This window comes from Kogia breviceps, chromosome 14 (assembly GCF_026419965.1).
Source record: "Kogia breviceps isolate mKogBre1 chromosome 14, mKogBre1 haplotype 1, whole genome shotgun sequence".
Taxonomy (NCBI): domain Eukaryota; kingdom Metazoa; phylum Chordata; class Mammalia; order Artiodactyla; family Physeteridae; genus Kogia; species Kogia breviceps.
The window spans coordinates 82,564,376-82,587,453 of record NC_081323.1 but is presented as its reverse complement, the minus strand read 5'-3'; the positions used below and the strand labels follow the sequence as shown (position 1 = coordinate 82,587,453).

Sequence of the window (23,078 nt, the reverse complement as noted above, 5' to 3'; positions counted from 1 at the left end):
GCCCTTCCTTCAGCTCACACCCCTGAGGGACACGATGGTGCAAAGAGCAGGGTTGGGAGAGCAGTTACTGATGAAGATTACAGACTTGAAGCTACTGATGAGACCATGATGTTTCAGTCTACTTTTTAGATAACACCTAATTCTGATTCGTGATGGAAGAGATGCCAGACACACACTCTGCAGTCAGCTCCAGTGGGGTTCTGAAAGCACAGTATTTAATCGGAGACCTTGAAAAAAGAAAATCGAAGCCTGCTTTTATTGATGCACCGACAGACTGACCCAAGATTTGGGAGGGGTAGGTCGCTAATACAATACTCATCATCAAAGCAAACTGAGAAGACCAAGGTGTGTGAAGTGGCTTTACAGCGACACGATGCCTTAATAAGTTACGGAGACGGCCTGCTCGCTAACCGCCTTCTCACTTCATGTTCTTTACAAACTCCTCTCCTTTCTTGATGGAGGCTTTCAGCTCAGGAATGGCCTCGGCGATCATCTTCTCTTCGAAAGGGGAGATTTTGCCAATGCCTAGATTCTTCTCGATGCCCTTTTTCTGAAGGAGAGAGGGGAGGTGGTTAAGATTTTACAAGAAAGTTTCCATGAATGGGTTTGTTACAGAAAATCCCGCTCGTAACTTCATCAGCCCTGCCTCGCCTGTCGAACCGGTGGCCTCTGGGCAGCCTGCCGAGGGAGCCGCACAGCCCGGGGACGGGGCAGGACGGGCGTGAGCCGGGGCAGGAGCTCAGCTTCTGTCACTCAGCCCTGGGCTGGGAGCCGGGCTCTGGCACTCACTGTGTGCGCACCTGTCACGCACCCGCCCAGCGTGTTTCCTTATCGACCCCACAGGAGGCTGTGAGGACACACGTGGGTTGCTTGGCACACAAATAACTCAATCATTAGTAGCGCCTGAGTTATTCTCCCTGACACAGAGCGTACTTTTGGGATCTAGTTTTTTTCCCAAGTTGGTAAAGGACTGAAGAAACACTTTGATAGCCACCTGAATCCAGCGTAATTAAGGAGCTACACGTCGGACGTTAGGAAAACAGCAGGCTGGCGTCCAGGCCGCCTCCTCGGAGCCTCCCTGACCAGGACCGTCAGCCTCGGGGCCTCTCCCACAGGCCCCACCGTGCCGCGCTCGGCCGCGCTCAGCTGGTTCTGGAGCTGACCCCAGTCACTTCTGCAGGCTGGTGTCGGTCTCAGGGATTCTGGACACCAGGCTGTCTGGGGAAGGGCTTCTTTCTGGGCATGAGGAAGGCGAGCACACGTCTGCCCGATTCCAGCGGGTGCCCTCGGCTAAGACGTGGCAACCTGCTCACTGAAGACTCGGTAGGAGTCAAGCAGAACAGAGAGCTGCCCCAAACCAGCCTGGCTGAAGCCGGCAAGGTGACTAGAAGGGCCCCGTCCCAGTGCATTTCAAGAAGGGAAACCAGTGGGACAAGGAGCAGGACCCAGGAACGCCTGACCTGGAGGGCCTGACCCAGGAACGCCTGACCTGGAGGGCCTAACAAGGGCACGCGCCTCGGCAGGCCCTGAGGCCGGAACGAGGACAGCCACAGCCTGGCGCGGGGAGGCCTCTTCCGTGAGGGCTGTCCGTGGGCCGCCTCGGACACAGCGACGGGCTCGCTGGGAGACACCCAGGCGGCCGCTGCTGGCCCGCTGCCGCCGCCGTGAGATTCCCGTCAGCCCCACAGACTGTTTCTCCCCGCTCCTGATTGATTCTGCGATGCTTCTACCCTCAAAACTCCAAGCACAGGCCAGGTGGTGAGATGCAGTTTCTGCTGAATCGTGGAGCGAACGCACGGAGCACAGCTGCTGAGTCTCAGCTACAGAAAATGCCCCTCCTGCCGGCCAAGATCTGGCCCCCAGGATACATACCCCCAGCAGCAATGGTGTGGAGAAATACGGACAGTCCGTTTCTTGGGACTTAATGAAGGAACACTCGACAACTCCTTCCTTTCCGTTCATCGCATCCACGAGGGAGAAGACAAACCGGGCTCCAGCATACGCCATGGATAGGGTGGCAGAGCCTAGGAGGACAAAGGCAGGTCAGCCAAGCTAGCGCTGCGAACGTAAGATCCAGGTGAGCTACCCGCCAGCGAAAACCCCATCTGCATAACCTCCAGCTTTCCAGTCTCATCAGGAATTTACATCAGCATCCCTTGAAGTGACAGACCCGCAGATGACATGGAATTAGCTCTGCTGACCTCAAACACTACTCCACGCCCCCCAGCAGGCCGCGCTGCCCTCTGACTCTGGGGGGGCTGCTTATCAAGCAGATGGAGGTGAAACTTAGAAAAGGACCCGCTCCTTGCTGGGCCCTCGTGAGTCTTCGGCTCTGCCTCTAAAAGCCTGGGGCTGCCTGAGCACCCACCTGCTCCGGCCTTAGCCTTCACCACCTCCGTGCCGGCCTCCTGGATCCGCCCGATGAGGGTGGCCAGCTGGTCCTGGGGGAGGTCCACCCTGGGGGTGCACTGCAAGCGGAAGTCACAGGGATCATGTGAGCAGGGCCAGGCGCCGGTCACCTCCCAGTCCCACGCCCAGCGGGCCCCGGCATCACTGCCACATGGGAAATCAAGACCTTTTCTTTAAAGAAAAAGCCGACTTCGTTGGGAGGTGTAGTGAGTTCTCTACTCATTTAAAAAAAAAACTTTCTCTATTTTGGACTAATTTTAGACTTAGAGAAACGTCGTAAAAATAGCAGAAAGATTTTCCTCACCTGGCTTGCCCTGACAACACTTTACATAACCGCAGTGCAGTTACAAAGAGCAGGAAATTAACTAAACCGCAGACCTCGTTCAACGGTCACCGACTGTTCCACTACCGTCCCTTCCGTTCAGGGTCCTGCCCAGGACCCACCAGCACCCAGGGATCTCGCCTTTGACCGCTTCCGCAGTCCTCCCCTGGCTTTCAGGACACCTGTCAAGGGTACTGAATGCTCGCTTTGTAGGATGTCCATCAACTGAGATTTAAAAGGTGCTTCCTCAGTATTTTCTCCCGAGGTGATGACGTGATTTATCTTATTCTCAGTGGTGTCTACCTTGTCTCTCCTCATTCGGAAACAAAGCAGCTCTGCCTGCTCTGACCTAATCAGGAGGGCAGCGGTGTCTCCGCCACTAGTTTTCACTGTGCAGGAGCTGGCCGCTGTGAACGCCTTCTGACCACACTTCCTCGCCCAGCCCCGGACGCCGCCCGCAGCCCCGCAGCCCCGCAGCGGGAATCCCTTCAAAGTAACGACACGTGGTGAGACCCGTGTCAGCCTGATCCGAGGGCCCCAAAGTGAACCTCTGAACTGTGCTCGTGGTCTCGAGGCTTCCGGGCAGGGTGACGCACACACCTGCGAGATTAGGGGGATGATGGTCTTCCCAGCGTGGCCGCCAATGACAGGAACGTTGACGCGGGCCGGGTCCAAACCCTGGTCACCAAAAGCGTAGAGCTTGATTAACTTTCAACAAGCACTTTGAGTGTCAAACATGTCATAGGCACCTAAAGCACGAATACCGGAAAAGTCCACAGAACCCGGAAAGCGGGCAAGAGGCCGCCTGACCCCAGCCGCGCTCACATGTCCCACTAGGCCCCCCCTGCGCGGCCTAACGTCAGTTGCAACACATGCGGTGAGTAACTCGGTGTCTGGTGAGGTCACTCCGAGGCTTTCCCTTCACAGTGCGCTGAAAACTGCCTTCTTGAAGGGTCCCAGTTGGTCCCCATCAGTCCGATAGCTTCTTGGGATCAGAGGATGACAATCCTCTTTCCCACACCTGATGTCATCCCCACGCGTTAGCTCGGACTTAGGTGCCCACACTTTGTTACAGAGAACAAATACCTCGTACCAGAGCAAGATTCCAGAACACCCAGGGGTGAGAAGCCTGTCCACTCACACAGTGATTGGAACAGAAAGAAGGAAACCAAGTTGAAAGGGGCCACAACGCCAAGGTTCATTAAGTGGGGCCTGCTGGGACGGCTGAGTCATTTGTTAAACCGGAGGCACGTTGCCCCCAGGAATCTGCGAACCAGGTATTTCTTAACACGGTCAAAAACAGAAGCCGGTGGGAGTAACGGGAGGGGGTGAGCAGTCCCCAAATGCTGCCACCTTCCCCCAAATGCTGCCGCTGCTAAAGAGAGACCCCGTAAGTTAGGAACCAGCCTTGCCTGGGTTGCGGAGCCCAGCCACAAGGGTGGGCAGACCCAGCAGCACAGTTAATGGACGTGCACGGCAGCGTCTACGGGCCAGGGCACCACGCCGGTCACCAGGGATACAGGCGCGAACAGAAAGGGCCCCTGCTTTTGAGAAGCTCACTGTCCAAAATGAGACAGACACAAACAGGCGCTCCAATGCGATGGGTGAAGCCAGCCACAGGGTGGCTCTGGAAGGCACCTGAGAGAAGGCCTCCACGGGCAGACCTAGCTTCACCTGGGAAGGAGCAGGACTCCACCAAGGGAAGCGTATTCTAGGCAAAAGGAGCAGAAAGAACAAAGACCTGGGGGTTCACAGAGCACGTACCAGCAGCAGAGCAAGAAGTGCAAAGGGCAAGCCCAGTGGAAGGCGGGGGTAGAGACGGCCGAGGGGGGAGCCAGAGGCTGCGAGGTTAAGGGCAGCCTTTCATTCTCCATGCAATTCAGGAACTTTTCAGAATGCCAGGCAGCCTGAGGGAAAGGGCGCATTCCTTAACTGACGCATCCAGCGCTAGATTCTCCCGCCAGGGCGGAGACATGCTTCCCCACCTCACATGGCAAAGCTTCGAGGCCAAGCCTCCACGGTCTAACAGAACTCTCTGTGGGAACACAGCAGCCACGTGGGGCTTTGGAGCATCTCAAGTGTGGCTAGTGCAACAGAGGACCACAGTTTCTAATTTATTATCATTAATTCTAATAGCCACAGGTATCTACTGTTGCAGCAGGATTAGGGGCCCGGGGGAAACGCATGCTTCCCCCTGGAGCTAGCAGCACCACGGAAGCCCTACAGAACGAGCACCGCTGCTTCCAGGAACCGGGGTGTGTGCCTTGGGAAGCCCCCGCCTCCCGGCCTGGGCGCGTTCAGACTCGGCTTCGCCGAGACCCCGCTCCGCAAAGCCTTTCCTGACTCAAAGACAACCACAGTCTAAACACACGTGCACTGGAATGCTGATTCAGTTGTCTCTGGAATTAAAGTGTCTCTTTCTGCTTCACTCACAGAGCTCCCAGGCCCCGGGGCCACATCTCAGGGATCCGACCCCACCTGGAGGGCAGAGCCTGAGGAACACGCCAGAGCATGAATCACAGCGGGGCACCTACCGTCCACACCCCAGAAGAGAAGTGCTGGGCGCAGGGGAGGAAGAGGAAGGTCAATGGTCAATGGTTCTGTGTGCGCCCTTCTCACTAAGCTGTGTGCACGACAATTATTTCCGACTTGGGAGGACCCCCTCCTCCACGAGTTCACGAAAAACGGCCTGAAGCTCAGGAGGGACACTCATTTGGGCCAGAGGAAGTGGTTCTGCTGGGTCCATAACCCAACAGACTAGACAGCGAGTTGTGAAAGGTACCGAGGACTCCAAGACCTGGCGCTGGTGCCAATCCCCCCTCGGGACAAGCCTGGCGGCTCAGGAAGAAGCAGGCAGCCAGCAGGAGCAGAACGGAGGTAAGTCCCTGCAGGTACCCAAGAAGGGAGTCAGAACACAGACCAGCGACAAGAATTCTGACATGATTTCAGGCACTTTCCCAAGTTCTTCACGTTTGCTGATTTCATCATTTGTCTAGTGATTAGCGGGTAAAACCTGTTAGGACCAGTTTTCAGAGCTGAGCCCAAGGACACGAAGAGCGCAACCCAGTCTAGCCAGTGAGAAACCCAGGGAAAGCCGAACCCTTGATGCAGCAGGCAGAAGAGCAAGCTTGGCCGGTTTCGGCCCGCAGGGGCCTGCTGTCTGTGTTCCCCAAGAAAACGCGCAAGCTGCCTCCCACTAAGGAGGTGAGCTATAAAGACATTTAAACCCTCCGGTTACACGTGCCCTGTAAGGGCCCCGGTGTCCTCCATGCCCGTAAATGAGCCAAGAATAGCCAGAGAGGTTCCGAAAGGTAACTTGAAAGGTGCCCGATGCAGCTCTTACCTTCAGCTCTGCAACAAAAGTGTTGGCTCGGACAATGTCCAGCGTCGTCACCCCAAATATTTTATTGGGGTTGTACACTCCGTGTTTCTTGAAAACTTCTGCTGTGATTGGGATGGTGGAGTTAACCTAGTAAATCCAAGAGAGAGGGGCACAACTTGCCTGCGTTCTGAAGGCAGAGCCATGCGACAGGAGGAAACATCTTTTTGTCAGACCATTAACAAGCCCTAAGCTGTCACGTTAGATTGCCCTGAAAAGCGACCTTCACGATGGAAGGCCCCCTACTCTGAAAGACTGCTTCTTTTCCCCACCACGAGAAAGAAGAGACCATTCACTGAGGGAGGCACTCTTCCCCTCGGTGGCCTCCGAGCCCAAAGTTGAAACATGCACGTGACCCTTCAACTATTAACTTAAAAATGGGATGAAGGCTCCACGAGGCACCTTCTGCTCCAGCTGGGAGTAAGCCCAAATGGCCATTAAAAAAAAAAAAAAAAAAAAAAGACAGCCTAGCAAGAAGCTCCAAGCTCCAAGCTCAGTCCCAGCTCTGTCACTCTGCCGTAACCCCGGCCAAGTTACCTCAACTCCTTAGAACTCAGTTTCTTACAACGGGAGACAACTATCTCATGAGGTTGTTGTGAAGATTAAGTGACTTAATACGTGGCAAGTGCTTAACACATTACCTGGTACATAGAAAGAATCAAAACAAGACAAAAACAGCGAGATTTATATCAGGCACCGGTTAATCAGCCCCCCAAGAACTTCTGACCAGTTGCCCCCGAGGAAAGGTGAGCTGGTTGGAAAGGGCAGGAGCCTCTTCTCAGAGGCCACGGGCACAAGCTCCGCGTGTTTATCAGCGGCCACGTTCCTGAGTCAACAACAGTATCACTGCACTTTCACCCGGATCCTTCTTGTACTCGGGAGACCAGAGTCCAGATCAACCAGCAGGGAGGAACGGAGGGGCTGCTGTCAAATGCAACCCGAGGCCCTGCTAGGGCGGGCGTGGGAGCCACAGCCGACTCCTCAGGAGGGACACAGCACCCGGAGTCTCTGAACTGAAGAACTAGCTTCCCGCAAACACCAGTAAGCAGGGCCTGGGGGGCTGCGTACGGGATCACGTGTGAGTGCGAGGACGGAGGGGACGCCAGGAAGCAGGGATTGCAAACCCCAAGTAGAACACGGGAAGAGGAGTCAACAGGCTAGCACAATCACGGCGGAAGCAGCCTCCGGGATGGGCTTATCTTCCAGGTGGAAAATCTAAGATACCGAGAGGGGAAGCGGTCTGCCCAAAGGCACACACGGTCGATGAGCAAACCAGGTTAAGACTCACCTGGTCTATGCCAGAAGGAATCCCATGGAACTAAATTTACGGGCCTCTTATTAGCTCACCCACTTTATCCGTTTCAGCACACGAACCTGATTATTCCCCCTTTAAGCACAGAAGCACACTTTTGCTAACGGTGGACTTTCATGTGGCATCAGCAGCCGGCACTCACCGGATTTGAAATGATGCAGATCATGGCCTCGGGGCAGTGCTGGGCACAGGCAGCAGTCAGGGTGGCGACAATCGTGGCGTTGGTGTTGAACAGGTCATCCCGGGTCATGCCTGAGAACGATCCAATTCAAGGTGTCCATAAAGCAGGGGACGAATTTCCAAACGTGTACCCCACTGTGTGTGTTTGTTGTTATGGAAAACTCAAACATGAGTGAGACAGGGTCCCTGTTTCAAGTACATCCATCTTGTAGGGAAAATGGCCCAGTGTGACAAGTGCCAAGATAGAGGTCTGTGAGGGTGGAGCGTGGGGAGGGGAATGAGGGGGGGTTATACCCGAGGAGGATCACCAAGGATCAGTGCAGCTTCCAAGGTGGAGGCAGGTGGAGGAAAGGGCGTGGCATGCAAAAAGTGTGCACACAGAACAGAATGAGACTGGGCGAGGGGACCCAGCGACAGGTGGAGGGCCTCATCTGTACCCCACAGGCATTGGGGAGCCTTTGGAAATTTTTCTGCAGCAGAGAGATCTGACCAGATCCATTTTTCACGGAAAACCACATCCTCAGCGGACTTGTGGGGGAGATGCTAGGCAAGGAGGTCAACACACACCTGGTTTTCTTGGGACTCCCGCTGGAATCACCACCACGTCACAGCCCTTCAGGCAGTCTGGCAGCTGCTCAGGTCCGAGGTAGCCTGGAAAAAACACCCACGTGAGCAATTTCACCACTGCTGACTTGGAGAGGCCAGCACGTCTGTGGGGACAGAGCCCGGGTAGGAGGGGCCCACCTCAGTCCAAGGCCGGCCACAGGCCTCAAGACAGGCTGGAAGGCCCGCCCATGAAGGGGGGGGTTCCTGTTCTGCAGAACTACCACTGGGGGCCTGACGACACCGGCTGGCAGGACAGTCTCTTTCACTCCACTTTCCTCCAGCCTCACTGGCCCAGCCCCGCTTCGGAACAGAGTAACCGTCCAGGTTCCCACAGAATCAGCCAAGTCGGCTGCTTTTCCTTATCCAACCCAACTCGCCAGCACTTCTAAGTCCTTCTCAGCTCCCAGTAAGAGCTGCTTATTCCACAGCACGGTCCTCCTAACAAAAGCTCTGTCTCGGAGTCAGATCAGAGGGCACCGTGGAGGCCAGGAGAGAAAATCCCCGCGCTGATAAACAGGGACTAAATATTAGCATCCATTCTGTTTACTCCTGCCATCTGAGGAAAAAAAGGACCACTTTCAAAGATCTCAGGGAAATTGGCCAAAATCTGCTTTGATTTGACTTCTCCCTTATTGCGGGAGCTTTTGGAAACTCAAATATACAGCCCAAAAGAAAATGAGCAAATTAATTCAGAGGGACCACGGAAGGCACACGAATAAATGATCTGACAGTCAATCTCCTGTGTTGTCTACCCCAAACGAAGATACATGCAAACACCATCAAACAGTCTCACACTGACAGCAGAGACAGAAAGCAGCACAAGTCTTCTGAACAGCAATCTTATATTTTATAGTAAAAGCTTTAAAATAGTCATACCTACTCATTCTACTTTTAGGATTCTTTTTTTTAAAGGATTCTAAGAAACAAGATGTGAAGATAAAGATGTTTACACAGCTTACCTATTTACAGTAGAGCAAAACAGGAAACAGCCCAATAGACAACCGTGTGGGTATAATAACAAATAAATGATAAGTTATAGTACACCTTTAAAAATGGTTTTACCAAGAATTTGGTGACATGGAAAAATGCTGCTATAATGTGCAGGTAAAATAAGCAGGATATACATAATTATATGTAATTAATTATGAGTGACTTCTTGGATGACATACCTAGATTTCCCTTGGATTTTCCTAAGGTGGCCATGCTTTGAAGAAGCTGGCAAAGGAAACCCTGGCGCGGAGGGTTGGCCCAGGGTGGGGAGCAACTGGCAGCATTTCTTACTGCCCCCGCACCCCTGCAGGAGGCTGCCTCGTCTCCATCCTCATATGACTTGTTAACTTATAAAAAATTAAAAATGGTAAGGTGAGACCACCGTTGTTAATCTCAAAGACACTATTTAAATTTTTGTAGACTCAAGTCAAAAAAGGTGCAATAATTCATAAAATTTAATTCTAAAATGAACATGGAAACCCCAAGTCTCTGAACACCTCGTTTCACTTAAGAATGTCACTCTAAACCTGAATCCTGGCCGACGGGGGAGGAGAGATGTAAGTTCTCCAGGGTCGGCGTGCTCAGTACCTTTTACTGTCGCTCTGGTCTCTATGTGGCTCAGGTCGGCGGCCACCCCGGGTGTATGAGCGATATCATAGAGGGTCAGGCGGCTCACCAAGGGGCTGTTCTTCAGGAGAAGGGAAAGCGGCTGCCCGATTCCTCCGGAAGCCCCCAGCACGGCTACTTTAGCATTGTTCTAGAAAGAGGCACAGAGAGAGGACCGTGAAGATGGAATCAGCATTAAAAGGATTCACATGGTAAACTGCAGAGTACTGCACCGGGTCTCTTTTATTGCAGCAGTACCAAATGAAGATGCGATCATATTCCTACCACTCCCAAGGCCCCCTTTCCTTCTGAAGTTCAGAGGTTTGCCTCAGGAAAATGGGGGAGAACTCATGTCTCTAGATGCTGTGACAGTCAGGGGCATACTCCTGTACCCTCCGAAAGGGGAGCAAACTTCACTCAATCGCCACCTGGACTGGTAACAGAAGCCTTTCCTTCAATGTGCAGTTTTATTTTTTATAAATTTATTTATTTTGGGCTGCGTTGGGTCTTTGTTGCTGCGCATGGGCTTTCTCTAGTTGGGGTGAGCGGGGGCTACTCTTCGTTGTGGTGCACAGGCTTCTCATTACGGTGGCTTCTCTTGTTGCAGAGCATGGGCTTCAGTAGTTGTGGCATGTGGGCTCAGTAGTTGTGGCTCACGGGCTCTAGAACGCAGGATCGGGAGCTGTGGTGCACAGGCTTAGCTGCTCCACGGCATGTGGGACCTTCCCGAACCAGGGCTCGAACCCGTGTCCCCTGCATGGGCAGGCGGATTCTTAACCATTGTGAGTGAGGCTGTTTCTAACCTAAACTCACAAATGAGAAGGGGAGCCTATGCCGGCGAGCAGGCACGGAGCTGCCAGGGAAGAAGACAAACCGAGAGAAGAGCAGCCACAAGCACTCAAAGCACGGCGCGCGGTCCTCTAGGGCAGCCGTGCACTCCGGGTCTTTACACGATCACTGCACGCTGTGTTCCACAGCGACAGGTGCTAGTAATAACAGGCTTCCATTATCAAAAACAAAAATCAAACCAAACAAACTCAAACTCAAGCCAAAACCCAAACCACCACCACACAGTGTAATCTGCTCGAGGAAACTAAAACTCTAAAAAGCATATATTACATCTAAGATTGGAATTCAGGTTTCGTTTGTTTGTTTTTAAGCTGGTACTTTAAAGGTGGACCCTTGACTTCACGGAAAACTAGCTGGACCAACCCAGAACCTGAGCTCTGGCAATCTCACCCACCTCCAGACCTTCAACGATCACTCCCACATCCTGTCCCGAATCCTAGGGACTCCCAAATTCCAACTCCACGTTCCCAGTTCTGTGAGGCATACCACTGGTCCCACAAACCCAACTGTGTAAATAAATTTGTCCTTACTATCTCTCCCATCCCTGTTCCCAAATGGCGTCCGTGTTCACCCAGATTCAAAACTTCAGAGCTATCTTCTGCTTCTTCCCTGACTGGAGACAGCCAGTTAGGACACGAAAGGACTTGGCATCTCAAACATCTTCCCAACCTGCCCCTGATTTCCATCCTGATTCCATTATCTAACTTAGGTCCTCAGCTCCACTTCTAAACCACCCTTCCAAAAATTCAAAGTCTTAATCATTTCCTTGAGCAAAAATCTTCTCAAGTTCCTCATGCCCTGATTACTCAGCCTGGCTCCCAAGGCTGACCAGGGCTCCAACGTGGGGAGCATAAGACAGCTCCCTTGGTGTGCAGGATGTCAATGTCAAGGCTGTAGCTTTATCTATCAGGTGAAGAATTAAACTCTACCCAGAAACAGAGTGACCCGGTGCTCTCAACTAGGGTCCTTCGGTGAATCAGTCCCATGTGACACACAAGACGAACACACAACACAGGGAGAGGGAAGAGGGGACCGCTTTCAGTGTGATGAGGTGATGCTGTTGTTTGTATATGATAAGGTTTCATCAACTTAGTTAATATGTATAAAAACATAACTTGTAAGTGGTGATATCTTTACAGTGAGATGAGAATCTTTGGTATTGCAGGTTAGCTCACGATCTCTTTGTAAACAAGCTGTCTCCAAACTCCATATCTTTTTACACATTGAGGAGTGGTTGGCAACAGCATACTGTTTAGCAATGGGGCTTTGAAAAAGGATATATAGTAACACTTCCTTCACTCATAAGTTTGCTTTTTAAAATCTGTTATGGCTTTTAAATTTCTGGTTTTTGTGTCATACGTATTACTACATACGGAGAGACAGAAATACACTGAGGCTGAAGTCTCCCTAGGCCAACGCACCATCTGGCTCAAGCTCATCTTTCTGACTTATACACTCATATACGTCAACAACTCCACCTGGATGTCCAATAGGCATTTTAAACTCAACATGTCCAAATCTGAGCTCCTGATACCCACCCCCTTACAATCACTCTCTTCTCGCAGTGTTTCCCACCTCAGCAAACCTCAACTCCAAAACCCAAAGCCTTGGCTTTCTCCATGTTCCTCTTTCTCTCCATACACCTCATGAAATCGTTATCAGCAAATCCCACTGTCTTACCTGCAGTTAACCCCCTTCCCCCACTCCTCAGCATCAATCTTCATCACCTCCACCTGTCCTACATTTGTTTACTCACTGTTGGCTTAAGTGCTACTTCTCACTCATCCTGGTATCACCTGCAGCGCCCAGCACAGTTCTGGGCAACACGGATACTCAAATGTACTCATTTGTATATTTATTTTTCGAATGAACTGAATGCACAGGAAACTGATCTGACGAACAACAGCTAAGTAAGAAACGTGGAACCTCATTTAATAATCACCTCCCTTTTGGGGTGTGATACTCTAAGAGGCAATGTGGGCATCTCCTGGGTTCTAACTTTGGTTGTATTAGAATCACTTGGGGAACTCGGTAAAAAAAACACGGAGGCCCAGGTCCTACCCTCCTTCAATGAGCCTCGGCCTCTGATCTTTACCAGCTTTCAGGTGATTCTGATACCAGAGTTTGAGAATCGCTGCCCTAGAAGACGACGGCTAAAAATAGCTTAGGCTTAAGTAGTCCCAGGCCAAGCCGCGCAGTTAACAACACCCGGGGGCAGGCCCAGTCCGCCCACCGCAGGAAGGAGCCTTCAAAAGGTCCTTAAGAGGAAGCAGAGTCTTCAGCTTCTCAGAGGAAAGGCTTGATGATCCAAAAAGTCACTCACAGTGGTCAGGAGAGCTGAATTTTAATCCTCTGAACAAAACACTGTGTAACCTTGGACCAGTGCTCGGCCCATGGTATTTCTACCTGTCTGCACTACGGAGTTAAAAATTACACAATGCTTGTACGGGCGCTGCAAGAACGAGGTTAGTCTCTCAAAATACTATGGAAAATAAGTTACTTTCGGCCCTAGAGCCCTGGCTTCTCCACCTTGAAGGAGCGCAGGTCAAGAGTAGACCCTCTGGGGGGCCCGGGGACGAACTGGGAGGCTCGGAGAAGCGCCCCGGTCCTGGAGCTGGACTTCTTCCCCACCCCCGACTCCTGGGCTTTCTCCCCCGCACCTCCTGCCCGGTATCAGGGCCGGCCCAGGACGCCACAGCCGAGGACCAGCCCCGGGTGGCCCGGCGGTCCAGGCTGGCCCGGGGGTCAAGGCTGCTCGCGAGCCAGGAACACACGTGGCCTAGGTCGGGGAGCCTCCACCTGCAGGCAGTCCCTCGCAGGACCTACCTGGGCCGAGGTGCTGAAGCTGCGACGGAGAGCGGCGCTGGCAGGCCGGGCGAGGGCGGAGAGCATGGCTGAGACGGGCGGGGCGCGGACTGGCCGGCGAAGGAGCTGACAGCAGGACAGTGACTCCAACGACCTCCACGCTGCACCGGACCTCCCGGCTCTGCGAGAGTGGCCTGGCTTCCGGCGCCCCACCTCCTAGATCTCGCGGTATCTCGGCCACATCCGGGCTGTCGCGGAGGCCGGCGGAGGGACGCTCCGCGTGCGCAGTCCTGGGGTGGGTCGTAGTGCGGTCGGGCTCCGTGCGGCCTGTGAGGGGACGCGGTCGGAGTGGGCGGGAGAGTCCGCACCCGAGAGGTGGAAGAAGACCGGCTTTAGGCTGGAAGAGCGTTAGAGGAGCGATTTTGTAGGTGGGGCCCCCAGGCAGAGGCTCTGACAGGGAGACCGGCTGAGGTCGCGCCGCAGGCCCGACAGAATGGGTGCGGCTCGAGCCCCTCGAGCTCAGCCCAACCCACCCCTCCTGTCCCTGGAGGCGGGAGGGGCTCCGAGCTTTGGAAGCTCTGGAAAGGAAAGGGGGGAGGGGAGGTTGCGAGTCCCACGGTTGGGGTGGAGGATGAAGGCTCCTCTAATCAGTCACTCCCGTGCACCCCTCCCCGCCCCCCCCCCCATCGCACACACCCCGTCCACCCGCTAGTGTCGTCGTCCCTCCCGGTGCCCAGGACCTTCTAGTAGAGTTTACAAAGCTTTAGAGACACTCCTACCAAGAATGGCCCACCCTGAGCACTGACGTGGCGCGAGACACTGTTTTACGAGTTTACAGGAAAGCAGTCCCGCGTTACAGATGAGGAAACAGGTATACAGGTGATAATCCGCGAAGTCACCCAGTTCCTGCCCCTCAGGTCTGTCCAGCCGTGCTGTGAACCCGGCCACACTGTTTCTGCTTTAGGGGCCAAGAAACCATGGCTGAGCTCAATTAAGTGGATTCGTTCAGAGTCTACCAGAAAGAAAGTAAAGGTACCGTTTCTACTCACAAGAAGCGTATTTAAGTTGATCAGTATCCTTATGAGCTTCGTTTGCCTCACTGCTGTTTTCTGGGCATACAGAGAATTCCTTGCCCACAAAGAGTTCATGGTCAAGTGGGACAGGTAGGTGTGTTGCAGGTTGTTACCTTAGAGGAGTGTACGAACCCAGTGGGGGGACCAGTGACCGCCTCCCTGGGGACAGTGGTCGGGGAATCAGCGGTGACAAGAACAGTTAGCACAGGTGCTGAAGAACCTATCCGCAGGAGGGAGTGCATGGTGACTGGCTTACTCTTTCCTCCCTCCTTTCCACTTGTTTATTGAGCTACTAAGATGTGCAAGTCCAATCTTGGAGCTGGGTGTTCAGCTATGAACAAGATCCAGACATTTTCTGCCTTCCGGGAGCTCAGAGTCTAGTGGGGAGACAGGTAAACTGTCAGGTTCTTTCATCTATTTATTGTCCAGCACCTGACCAGGCTGAGAGTGGGTTTCTGAATTTGGGGAGAGTTGAGTGGTTTTAGATACGAGGCTGGAAAACCCAGATTGTGCAGGACTTAACGAATGTTAGCTGAGACGTTTGTGATTTATTCCTCGGGAAGCAGGTATTTATCAAAGGCTTTTGTGATGCCACCAGAACTGTGTTTGAGGAAGATTAGACTGACTTTGGTGTGTTAAAGATTCCAAGGGAAAAATGTGCAGGGCAGGGAGATTGTTCAGGAGGCTATCTAATGAGATGATAAATATCTGAGTTACAGTGATGGTTTTAGAAATAGTGAAGTGGGGCCAAATGAGGGAGAGGGAAGAATTGATCAGCGTTTGTGCCCATCTGGGTTTAAGAAACAAATGGAAGTGATGTGGGAAACCAGCCTGAGAGAAGTGTGTATGTACAGAAATGGAATTCAGGGGTTGTGAGGAAGGAGAGCTGGCTGGAGAAAAAGTAAAGAGCTCTGTTTTAGATGGGCTACATTGGAAGTGATGGTGAGTTGTCCATATAGGAATATCAGTGGACACTTGGGGAATTAGTCCAAGAGGAAATATGGGATTGAAACCTCTGAGAGAGGCCAGGGCTGAAGTCATCCCTATAAAGGGGAGAGTTGAGGCCAGGGGAGAGAAACTAGAGTCACATTCTCATATGCTCACTCCCACATCTGGGGCTGGAACTCCTTCCCATCCCTGCCAAGTCAGTCAGCCCCTGTCAGCATGTCCACAGCAAGGAATCACTACCTCCCAAATCCTCTACTTGGGCCATCCCAGCCACTTGACTGTTAGAAAACGTCCTCACATTCAACTCCTAGTTGCTTCCCTTTAAATTGCAAAATGGTTCATAACACTCTTAGCAGCTACTGTATCAGGCATTACTTGGTGCCAGGCACCATGCCCTGCTTTGCAAGTGTAACTGTTAACCGCGAACATGCACAGCCTCAATCAGGAAGCTTAGTGCGGTCAGAAAACGGCTGTATGTCTTCATCCCCATTCTTCCTTTAAGTCTTTGCTTGCCTTTGGATTACGGCTAGCCACCAGGACAGACTTGTTGCAATAGCCTAAATATCCAGTTCACGTGAATAGTCAAAACTCTGAACTTTAATTCAATGTTAAAGCTTCTCCCCTTCCCCTCTTGAGCTTGCTTCAGGCTCCCACCTTGGGAGTGGAGACGCGTTGAGTTCTCCATTTTTCCATCTTACTTCCTCACTACCCCTCATCCCTGAAGACAGGCTTCAGGCCCATCAGTGTTGGTGGAGGGGGGTTGTGAGAATAAAGATAGGGGCAGGAAAGGTCCATTTGGCATTAGTAAGAATTCTCTGAGCTTGACGGGAGTTTGTGGCTGACACTTCCATGGGGTGCTTTTGTGGGTCTCTCTTACCTGCAGTTCCCTTGACCGGGGTGGTTACACCTCAGCCTTGCTGTTTCCAGTTGCTCCCTCAACCCCTGTTTTCTGGAATCCTCCAGTACCTGAGATTGGTCCATTGTCTGTCCAAGTGGCCCTGTTGGGCAAAGGCCCTTTAAGATTGCTTCTAGTTGGCCCTCTCTCCTGCCTGGCCCACATCTGGTCTACAGGAGACACATAGGTATCCTTCACCCCAACAAATTCTGGGGGTGTAGGCTGTTTCAAATGCAGCTGCCGCTCTTTGCTAACAGCTAACCAGCCTCCGATTTTTCCAGGCAGGGGCCCACCACCAGCCTCCATGCCTGCACAAGCTTCAGAGGGCAGAGGCCAAGCTATTCTAGGGGTTTTCTTTCTGGTTTCGTGAACTGCTTCAAGAAAGCTCAGACTTGTGAATATTTGAAATCAGGGAGAAAGAGACTATAATAGAGGTGAAGAGCTTTGAGATGCTAGAAGTCAAGAGACAAAAGGATTAGGTGGGAAAAGATGAGGTCAGAGGACACTTATCCCTTTGATTTTGGGAAGAAGCTTGAAGGGCACCCAGCGGGCAGTTGGTGAGGTAGGGCAGTTTGCATCCCGTGGCCTTAGCCTTCCCAGGCAAGACCTAGAAAATGAGGGAAGTTGCTGCATGGTGATGAGGTTTGGATGACAGTTGTAGCCATTGGGGAAATGCTGGGAAAATCAGGAACTGTGAGAAAAGGATTCATTGACAGCTCTGGGGGCCCAGCTGAACGTCTGCAGTGTGTCCTTTCTGTGTGCCCAAGCTCACGTGGCTTCTCACAGCCCAGACTCCACACCAAGTTCGTGGATGTACAGGTGGGCCACACACCCACACATTTGTATCCTTGAACACATAATAAACACATGGTTCTATACGGGGGATAAAAACAATTATTGCCATATACTTTACATGCAGTACAGTATGCAGACCTTCAGTGTGCAGTTGGGTAGTTTTGACAGTTTGTAGTCTTCTAACCACCACCCGAAACAAGCTATAGAAGCATTTTCATTATTCCAGAAAGTTCCCTCATGCCCCATTCCCCAGACAGCTACTTCCTGACTTCTATCACCATAGATTAATTTCACTAGTTCTTCATTGCATGTTTTTATACACAGTATAGAAATACATCGATGTCCTCCTTGCCACACCCCCACACAAGCCGCACACGTGCGCCTATACTGACCATTTTGTTCCTTACAATAGGCTGAGGCCACAGTCGAGCTGTCAGATTTTTGCTCTTAGGTGCACATACTCTATGCTAACCTACCTTCTCTTCAACCCTAAAATCGTACCTCAAAGTGCAGTATTTCAAATGTTTCCTTTGAGATCCCTGGAGATAAAATGAAGAATTAGAAAGGTGGTAATCATCCCACCTACATGAGAGTTTTATTTTCCTCTAGGGTCTCTAGAATATCGGCAAATGGGGACATAAAATTTTAAAACAGAACTGTTTAGATATATAGCTTAACTTTCAGTTGTGGCCCAGCTGGAAGTCAGAGGGTGTGGCTTTCCAAGATATATGCCAGCAGAGCAACTAGGAGATGGTGGACTGGTGACAGCAGAGGCAGCAAGAAGCTGCTGGCAAGGAGCTCCCAAGAGCTGAGAGTCGCCGATGGTGGCAGATCTGAGTCGGGAGCAAAGCCTGCAGTCCTCCAGGCCAGTCAGAGGTCAGGGAAGTGAGAACAAAGCTGAGCCCAGAGGTTGATCGTGTCCAGGAACCCGTGTCGGGTGCAGAAGGTGGGGCACTAGCCCAGTTGAGCAGAGGAGAAACGAGTGCTGGAGACAGAGTTGGAGGAGGTGAGACCAGACCTGGTGGCCACACAGCCTTTGTGTAGCAGTTCCTCAGCCGCTACCTTTGACATGTGAACTGCTGCATGGGTAGGCCTGTCACCCTCCCAGGACCACTAGGGTACCTCTTGGGGGTGTCGTGGGCCTAGGTTTGGGGCCATGGGAATGAAGGCAAGATAGACAAGGGACAGGGATGTGGTGGCTGAGTCTGGGCCTCTGGAGATACTGGTGGCCTCACTAGCCACAGGACCTGGAGCTTCTCTGAGCTGAGAAATGGTTTCAGGACCACTTCTGCAGCCTCCACAGCTCTGGGGTACTGCGGCCTGTGACTGTGTCCTCTAGCTTTGTCAGGGTTCAGACCACAAGGAAGGTGTCTGGTTGGGATTGAGGAAAGACTATACCAGATCCCTTAGGAGCCTGACCCTTAGGCAGCATCACTGGATCCCCCTGCTTACAAACTTGGCCAGCTCCCACTCTGGTCTTTGGCCTGAGATTCTCTGAATGGTGCTTTCTGTCTAGTGGACATCCGGAGGCTCCTAGATGAAATTGAAAAGAGAAAGTAGGAGTAAAGGAATTTGTTTCCTAAGTTCCTACTCTGTGTTGGGCCCAGTTCTGGGCAATTTATGTTTGTTATTTCAACATAACATTTCTACAGCCTTTCCAGTGTGTATTATTGCCTCAGTTTACAGGTGAGACCATTGATGCCTGTCACTGTATTTAAGCCTGGGTCATCCTGGCACAGCCTCAGTTTCCCACACAGAACCAGGGCATAGTGGGGTTGGCTGTGGACCCTGACTCATATCTGTGCAGTCCTCTGGTCCCTGCTCAGCCTGAGCCAGGAACCCAGAGTAAAGCTTACAGTCTGACTTCTCCAGGAGCGTTGAGTGATGCCTCTTTTCCACTAGAAGCAAATGCCCATCAATTGTGTCCACCTGGACAGTCTGAGCCTGAGCACTAGACCAAGCTCTCAGTACCCTGGAATGCCTGTGCGAAGGATGGGGTCAGGCCCAGCCTCTGACAGTGACGTCATCAGTCAGAATGGAATTGGTCAGGCATAAGGAGGCAAGAAGGCCTGGATCTGGCCAGTTTCCCCTTAGTCTCAGGCTATGATGACCCCTAATGAAACATCCCTTCTCAAAGATAGACACGGTCTTTTACTGGAGCTGAGCTCGCCAGCCCAGCTGTGTCTGGACCCGTAGAGAGGGAGCCCCACACAAGCCCCCTAGGTTGAAGTTCAGGCCAGATCATTACAGGGAGGGTGAAGAACCTTCCTTCTGGTGGGTGTGTCCAGTGTGCAGAGATGAGGCCTGTGCTGGCACCCTGCTCTCCTGACAGTAGGTGGCTCTTTGCCACCCAAAAATCTGTGTGGATTTCCCAGATGGGTCAGTTCATAGGAAGATTGGTCTCCTCTCACCCTATTAAGCTACGTCCCCAGGACCTCCCTTCCTACCTGCCTGCCCCATCACCCTTGCAAGAGCTATTGCACTAAATGCCCTGAAAGTCTCAAGAGCTGTGCTGTGCTAAAAGAGGCTAAAGGGGGATGTCTTAAACTTGCCATCCTGACTCCACTGTTTCGAATAGATCACCAGGAAATGAGACTTGGTAGAAATAATCATTACAAATGAAACTCACGGTGGCAGAAACCATACTCGGTAAAAATCCGATACAATAAGAATCTGATTAAGGAATCAGATATTTATTGTAAAATTCACAGGGAAACAAGACTTGATCTTGGGAGAAATAATTTTGGCTAAACAAAATTGAAAATGAAAAGAATTGGAATTGGTTAACTGAAATATAGAAAATCAATTAAGAGGTTAAACTGGCTTAGTGGAATTCATCTAAGAAAAATACTTTTTGCAAAACCTCACCGACATTTGTTTAATGGTTCTATATAAAAGCTCAACATCAAAATATTCTTAGGGCCCAAATGGTGGAGCCAAGAACATCTTACACCTTTCAGAATTTGGAGTAGTGCTGAAAGGGCTGTTAGCTACGTCCAGTCCTCCACCCACCTGGGCTAGTGGCCCTCCTCATCACGGCTCACAGGGATGTGTCTTCTCTCAGAAGTGTGCCATTAGGTTCAGGACTGTACTTACCCTCCTGAAGTTTACCAGCAGGTGAGGCAGCTCTTTTTTTTTTTTTTAAATAAATTTATTTATTTATTTTTGCCTGCATTGGGCCTCCGTTGCTGCGCGCAGGCTTTTCCCTAGCTGCGGCGAGTGGGGGCTGCTCTTCGCTGCGGTGTGCGGGCTTCTCATTGCAGTGGCTTCGCTTGTTGCAGAGCACGGGTTCTAGGCGCGTGGGCTCAGTAGTTGTGGCGCGTGGGCTTAATTGCTCTGTGGCATGTGGGATCTTCCTGCACCAGGGCTCGAACCTGTGTCACCTTCACTGGCAGGCGGATTCTTAACCACTGTGCCACCAGGGAAGTCCCAGTGAGGCAGCTCTTGCTTGACAAGGGAGAGTGCCCCCTTTGGGAAGGAGATGTCTGAGGGAGTTGATTGCTGGGGCTGGATGGGTTTTTACCTGAACACCCAGAGACAATCCCTTGGCTAGTGAATAAAGAGATGGAGGTTGTAATGGGGAAAAAAGCAGGTGCGAGTGTGAGGATGGGCTCTGAGCAATAGACCAGATAGGTTAGGAGCCAGCTTTTAGGTTGGCTTAACAAAGTTGTGGGACTAGACACAAAACCCATCCTCTCTCCCCTATGCTCACCACCTCCAGAATGGCCTGAGATCAGGACTTTCAGAGGCAGAGGACCTGGGGGTACGAGTTGGGATGTCCTTAGGGAGGATCTTTTTTTTTTTTTTTTTTTTTTGGTACGCGGGCCTCTCACTGCTGCGGCCTCTCCCGTTGCGGAGCACAGGCTCCGGACGCGCAGGCTCAGCGGCCATGGCTCACGGGCCCAGCCGCTCCGCGTCATGTGGGATCCTCCCGGGCCGGGGCACGAACCCGCGTCCCCTGCATCGGCAGGCGGACTCGCAACCACTGCGCCACCAGGGAAGCCCCCTTAGGGAGGATCTTTATGTAGCACCTAGAAGTATGGCCTCAGGTCAGGATGGCCCCATTGGTGACGGCAGGAATGGTGACTAGTAATAATGTAGTCATTCAACACATGCTTATTGAGCGCTAGTCTGCATCAAAAATCCTGGGCACTGGGTGAGGACGCAGCAGTGAACAAGAAGGGCAAGGTCCGTACCCTCAGGAGCCATATATTCCACTGTGGGGAGACTGATGATAAAACAAGCAAATAAAGGAGTGCAATAATGCAGGTGAAGACGAACTCATATTTTGCAAAGATCACCCTGACTGCCTTGTGAAGATTAGACTGTAGGGAGAAAGCAGGAAGCCCAGTTGGGAAGTATTGCATCCTCAGGAGAGAGATGCTAGTACCTTGGTCTAGGATGCTAGCCCTGGACTTAGGTTTGGAATATATTTTAGTAGTAGAGCTAATAGATTGGATGTGAGGGACTGAGAGAAAGAGAGATTAGGGATGTGACCTTGAGTAACTAGGTGGCTAAATGGTGCTGTTTATCGAGACAGGGAAGACTAAAAGACATATTGGAGGTATGGGCACGTGTAATTTAAACCTTCCTTTTTGGCCATGTTTTATTTGAGATGTCCATCAGGCGTCCAAGTGGAGCCTGGAGCTCAGTGGAGAGGTCAAGTGGGGGACATAGTTGGGGAGTCGTTATTGTACAGGGGGTATTCAAGGGGCTAGATGAATCACCTAGACTCTAGGTCTTAGATGCTTGTTCTCAACTGACGGTGACTTTGCCCCTCTTCCAGGGGACATTTGGTGACGTCTAAAAACATTTTTGGTGGTTGTAATTGGAGGGTGGGGTTGCTACTGGCATCTACTGGGTGGAGGCCAGGGATCCTGCTGAACAGCCTACAATGCACGGGTCGGCCCCACGACAAGGAATAATCTGGCCCCAGGTGTCAGTGGTGCTGAGGTTGAGAAGCTCTGTCCCAGGGTGAGAGTGTAGATAGAGAAGAAAAGAGATGACTGTGCCCAAGGGCATTCTCATGGAGAGATTTAGAGCAGGACCTGTCTGAGAGGTAGGAGGGAAGCCTGGGGAGTGGGGTGTCCTGGGAGTGGAGAGTGTTGGGGGAAGGAGGAGCGCTCAGCTGGGTTACTGAGGCTCCATGTTTGAGCACAAAGAGAAATGACTAGTGGATTAGGCAAGATGAGGATTTTTGATGACTTTGATAGGAGCAGTTTCTGTGGTTTGGGGTCAGAAGTTCCAGGGGAGAAGGTTGTACCAATAGCTAACAATTACTGAACACTTCCTCCCTGCTCAGAATGTCTTATATGTGTAATTTCATTATTCCACACACAACAAGTACCATTATCCTTGTTTTACGGAAATGGCAGTACTATTTTTACCCCCATTTTACAGAAGTAGAAACTGAGGCACAGAGAGGCTAATTATTCCCCCAAGTCAGGCAGCCAATAGTAGGTGGCACAGCAGGGGTTTGGACCTAGAGTTTGGAGGTGAGGACATAGAGGCCGTGTCAACACCACCCTTTTGAGAAAGCTTGGCTGTAAAGGAGAACAGAGCCTGGTACAGAGGATGTTTGCGTGCCACTAGGAATTACCTGTATGGAGGGTGAAACTGATGATGCTGGAGGGGAGGCTGAGAGCTGAAGTCCCTGAGCAAGTGAGAAGGATCCAGGGCCCAAGTCAAGGGGTTAGCCTTTCTGGGGAGCATTGTTCTGGTAATTCTGAAGTGGACCCTAACTGTTTTGAGTAGGATTACCCCTGGAGTTGACTGGCCTTCAGAGGTCTTCTGGCTGCCCCCACCCCAGCTAAAAGGTAGCCTCCCTGCAGGAAGCTGCTGCACGGGCCCAGCCTTCCACCTCCGTGTCCGTGGGGCACCAGAGACAGTTGTGCCAAGGAACTAGTGTC

At 51.8% G+C, this 23,078-nt stretch overlaps 2 protein-coding genes across 9 annotated transcripts in view; one reads left to right on the top strand and one right to left on the bottom strand.

Annotated features, from left to right (window-relative positions):
* Window positions 1-228: 228 nt before the first annotated feature.
* On the bottom strand, window positions 229-14,012 carry MDH2 (malate dehydrogenase 2). Of its 2 annotated transcripts, XM_067013860.1 has the most exons (10): window positions 13,480-13,680; window positions 9,787-9,955; window positions 8,170-8,253; window positions 7,565-7,674; window positions 6,075-6,200; window positions 3,332-3,409; window positions 3,035-3,217; window positions 2,369-2,468; window positions 1,873-2,024; window positions 229-550 (listed from the first exon to the last, which is right to left on the bottom strand). In XM_067013860.1, exons 1-10 carry the CDS (start codon window positions 13,543-13,545, stop codon window positions 419-421), a joined length of 1,200 nt encoding a protein of 399 aa, XP_066869961.1. In that variant the 5' UTR covers window positions 13,546-13,680; the 3' UTR covers window positions 229-418. The 2 variants fall into 2 exon arrangements, with proteins under 2 accessions (XP_066869961.1, XP_058893241.1); XM_059037258.2 differs by lacking the exon at window positions 3,035-3,217 and having other exon boundaries at window positions 13,480-14,012.
* Window positions 10,157-23,078, top strand: part of STYXL1 (serine/threonine/tyrosine interacting like 1) — a 65,324-nt gene continuing 52,402 nt past the window's right edge. For 2 of the 7 annotated variants that reach the window (XM_059037245.2, XM_059037241.2), the window contains exon 1: window positions 12,878-13,118. In XM_059037245.2, the coding sequence (XP_058893228.1) occupies window positions 13,091-13,118 (28 nt within the window). In that variant the 5' untranslated portion in view covers window positions 12,878-13,090. Of the gene's footprint in view, window positions 10,241-12,877; window positions 13,119-13,680; window positions 13,754-14,381; window positions 14,491-20,248; window positions 20,287-23,078 lie in introns of those variants that run through there. The other 5 variants (XM_067013866.1, XM_067013863.1, XM_067013864.1 and 2 more) reach the window with 4 other exon arrangements.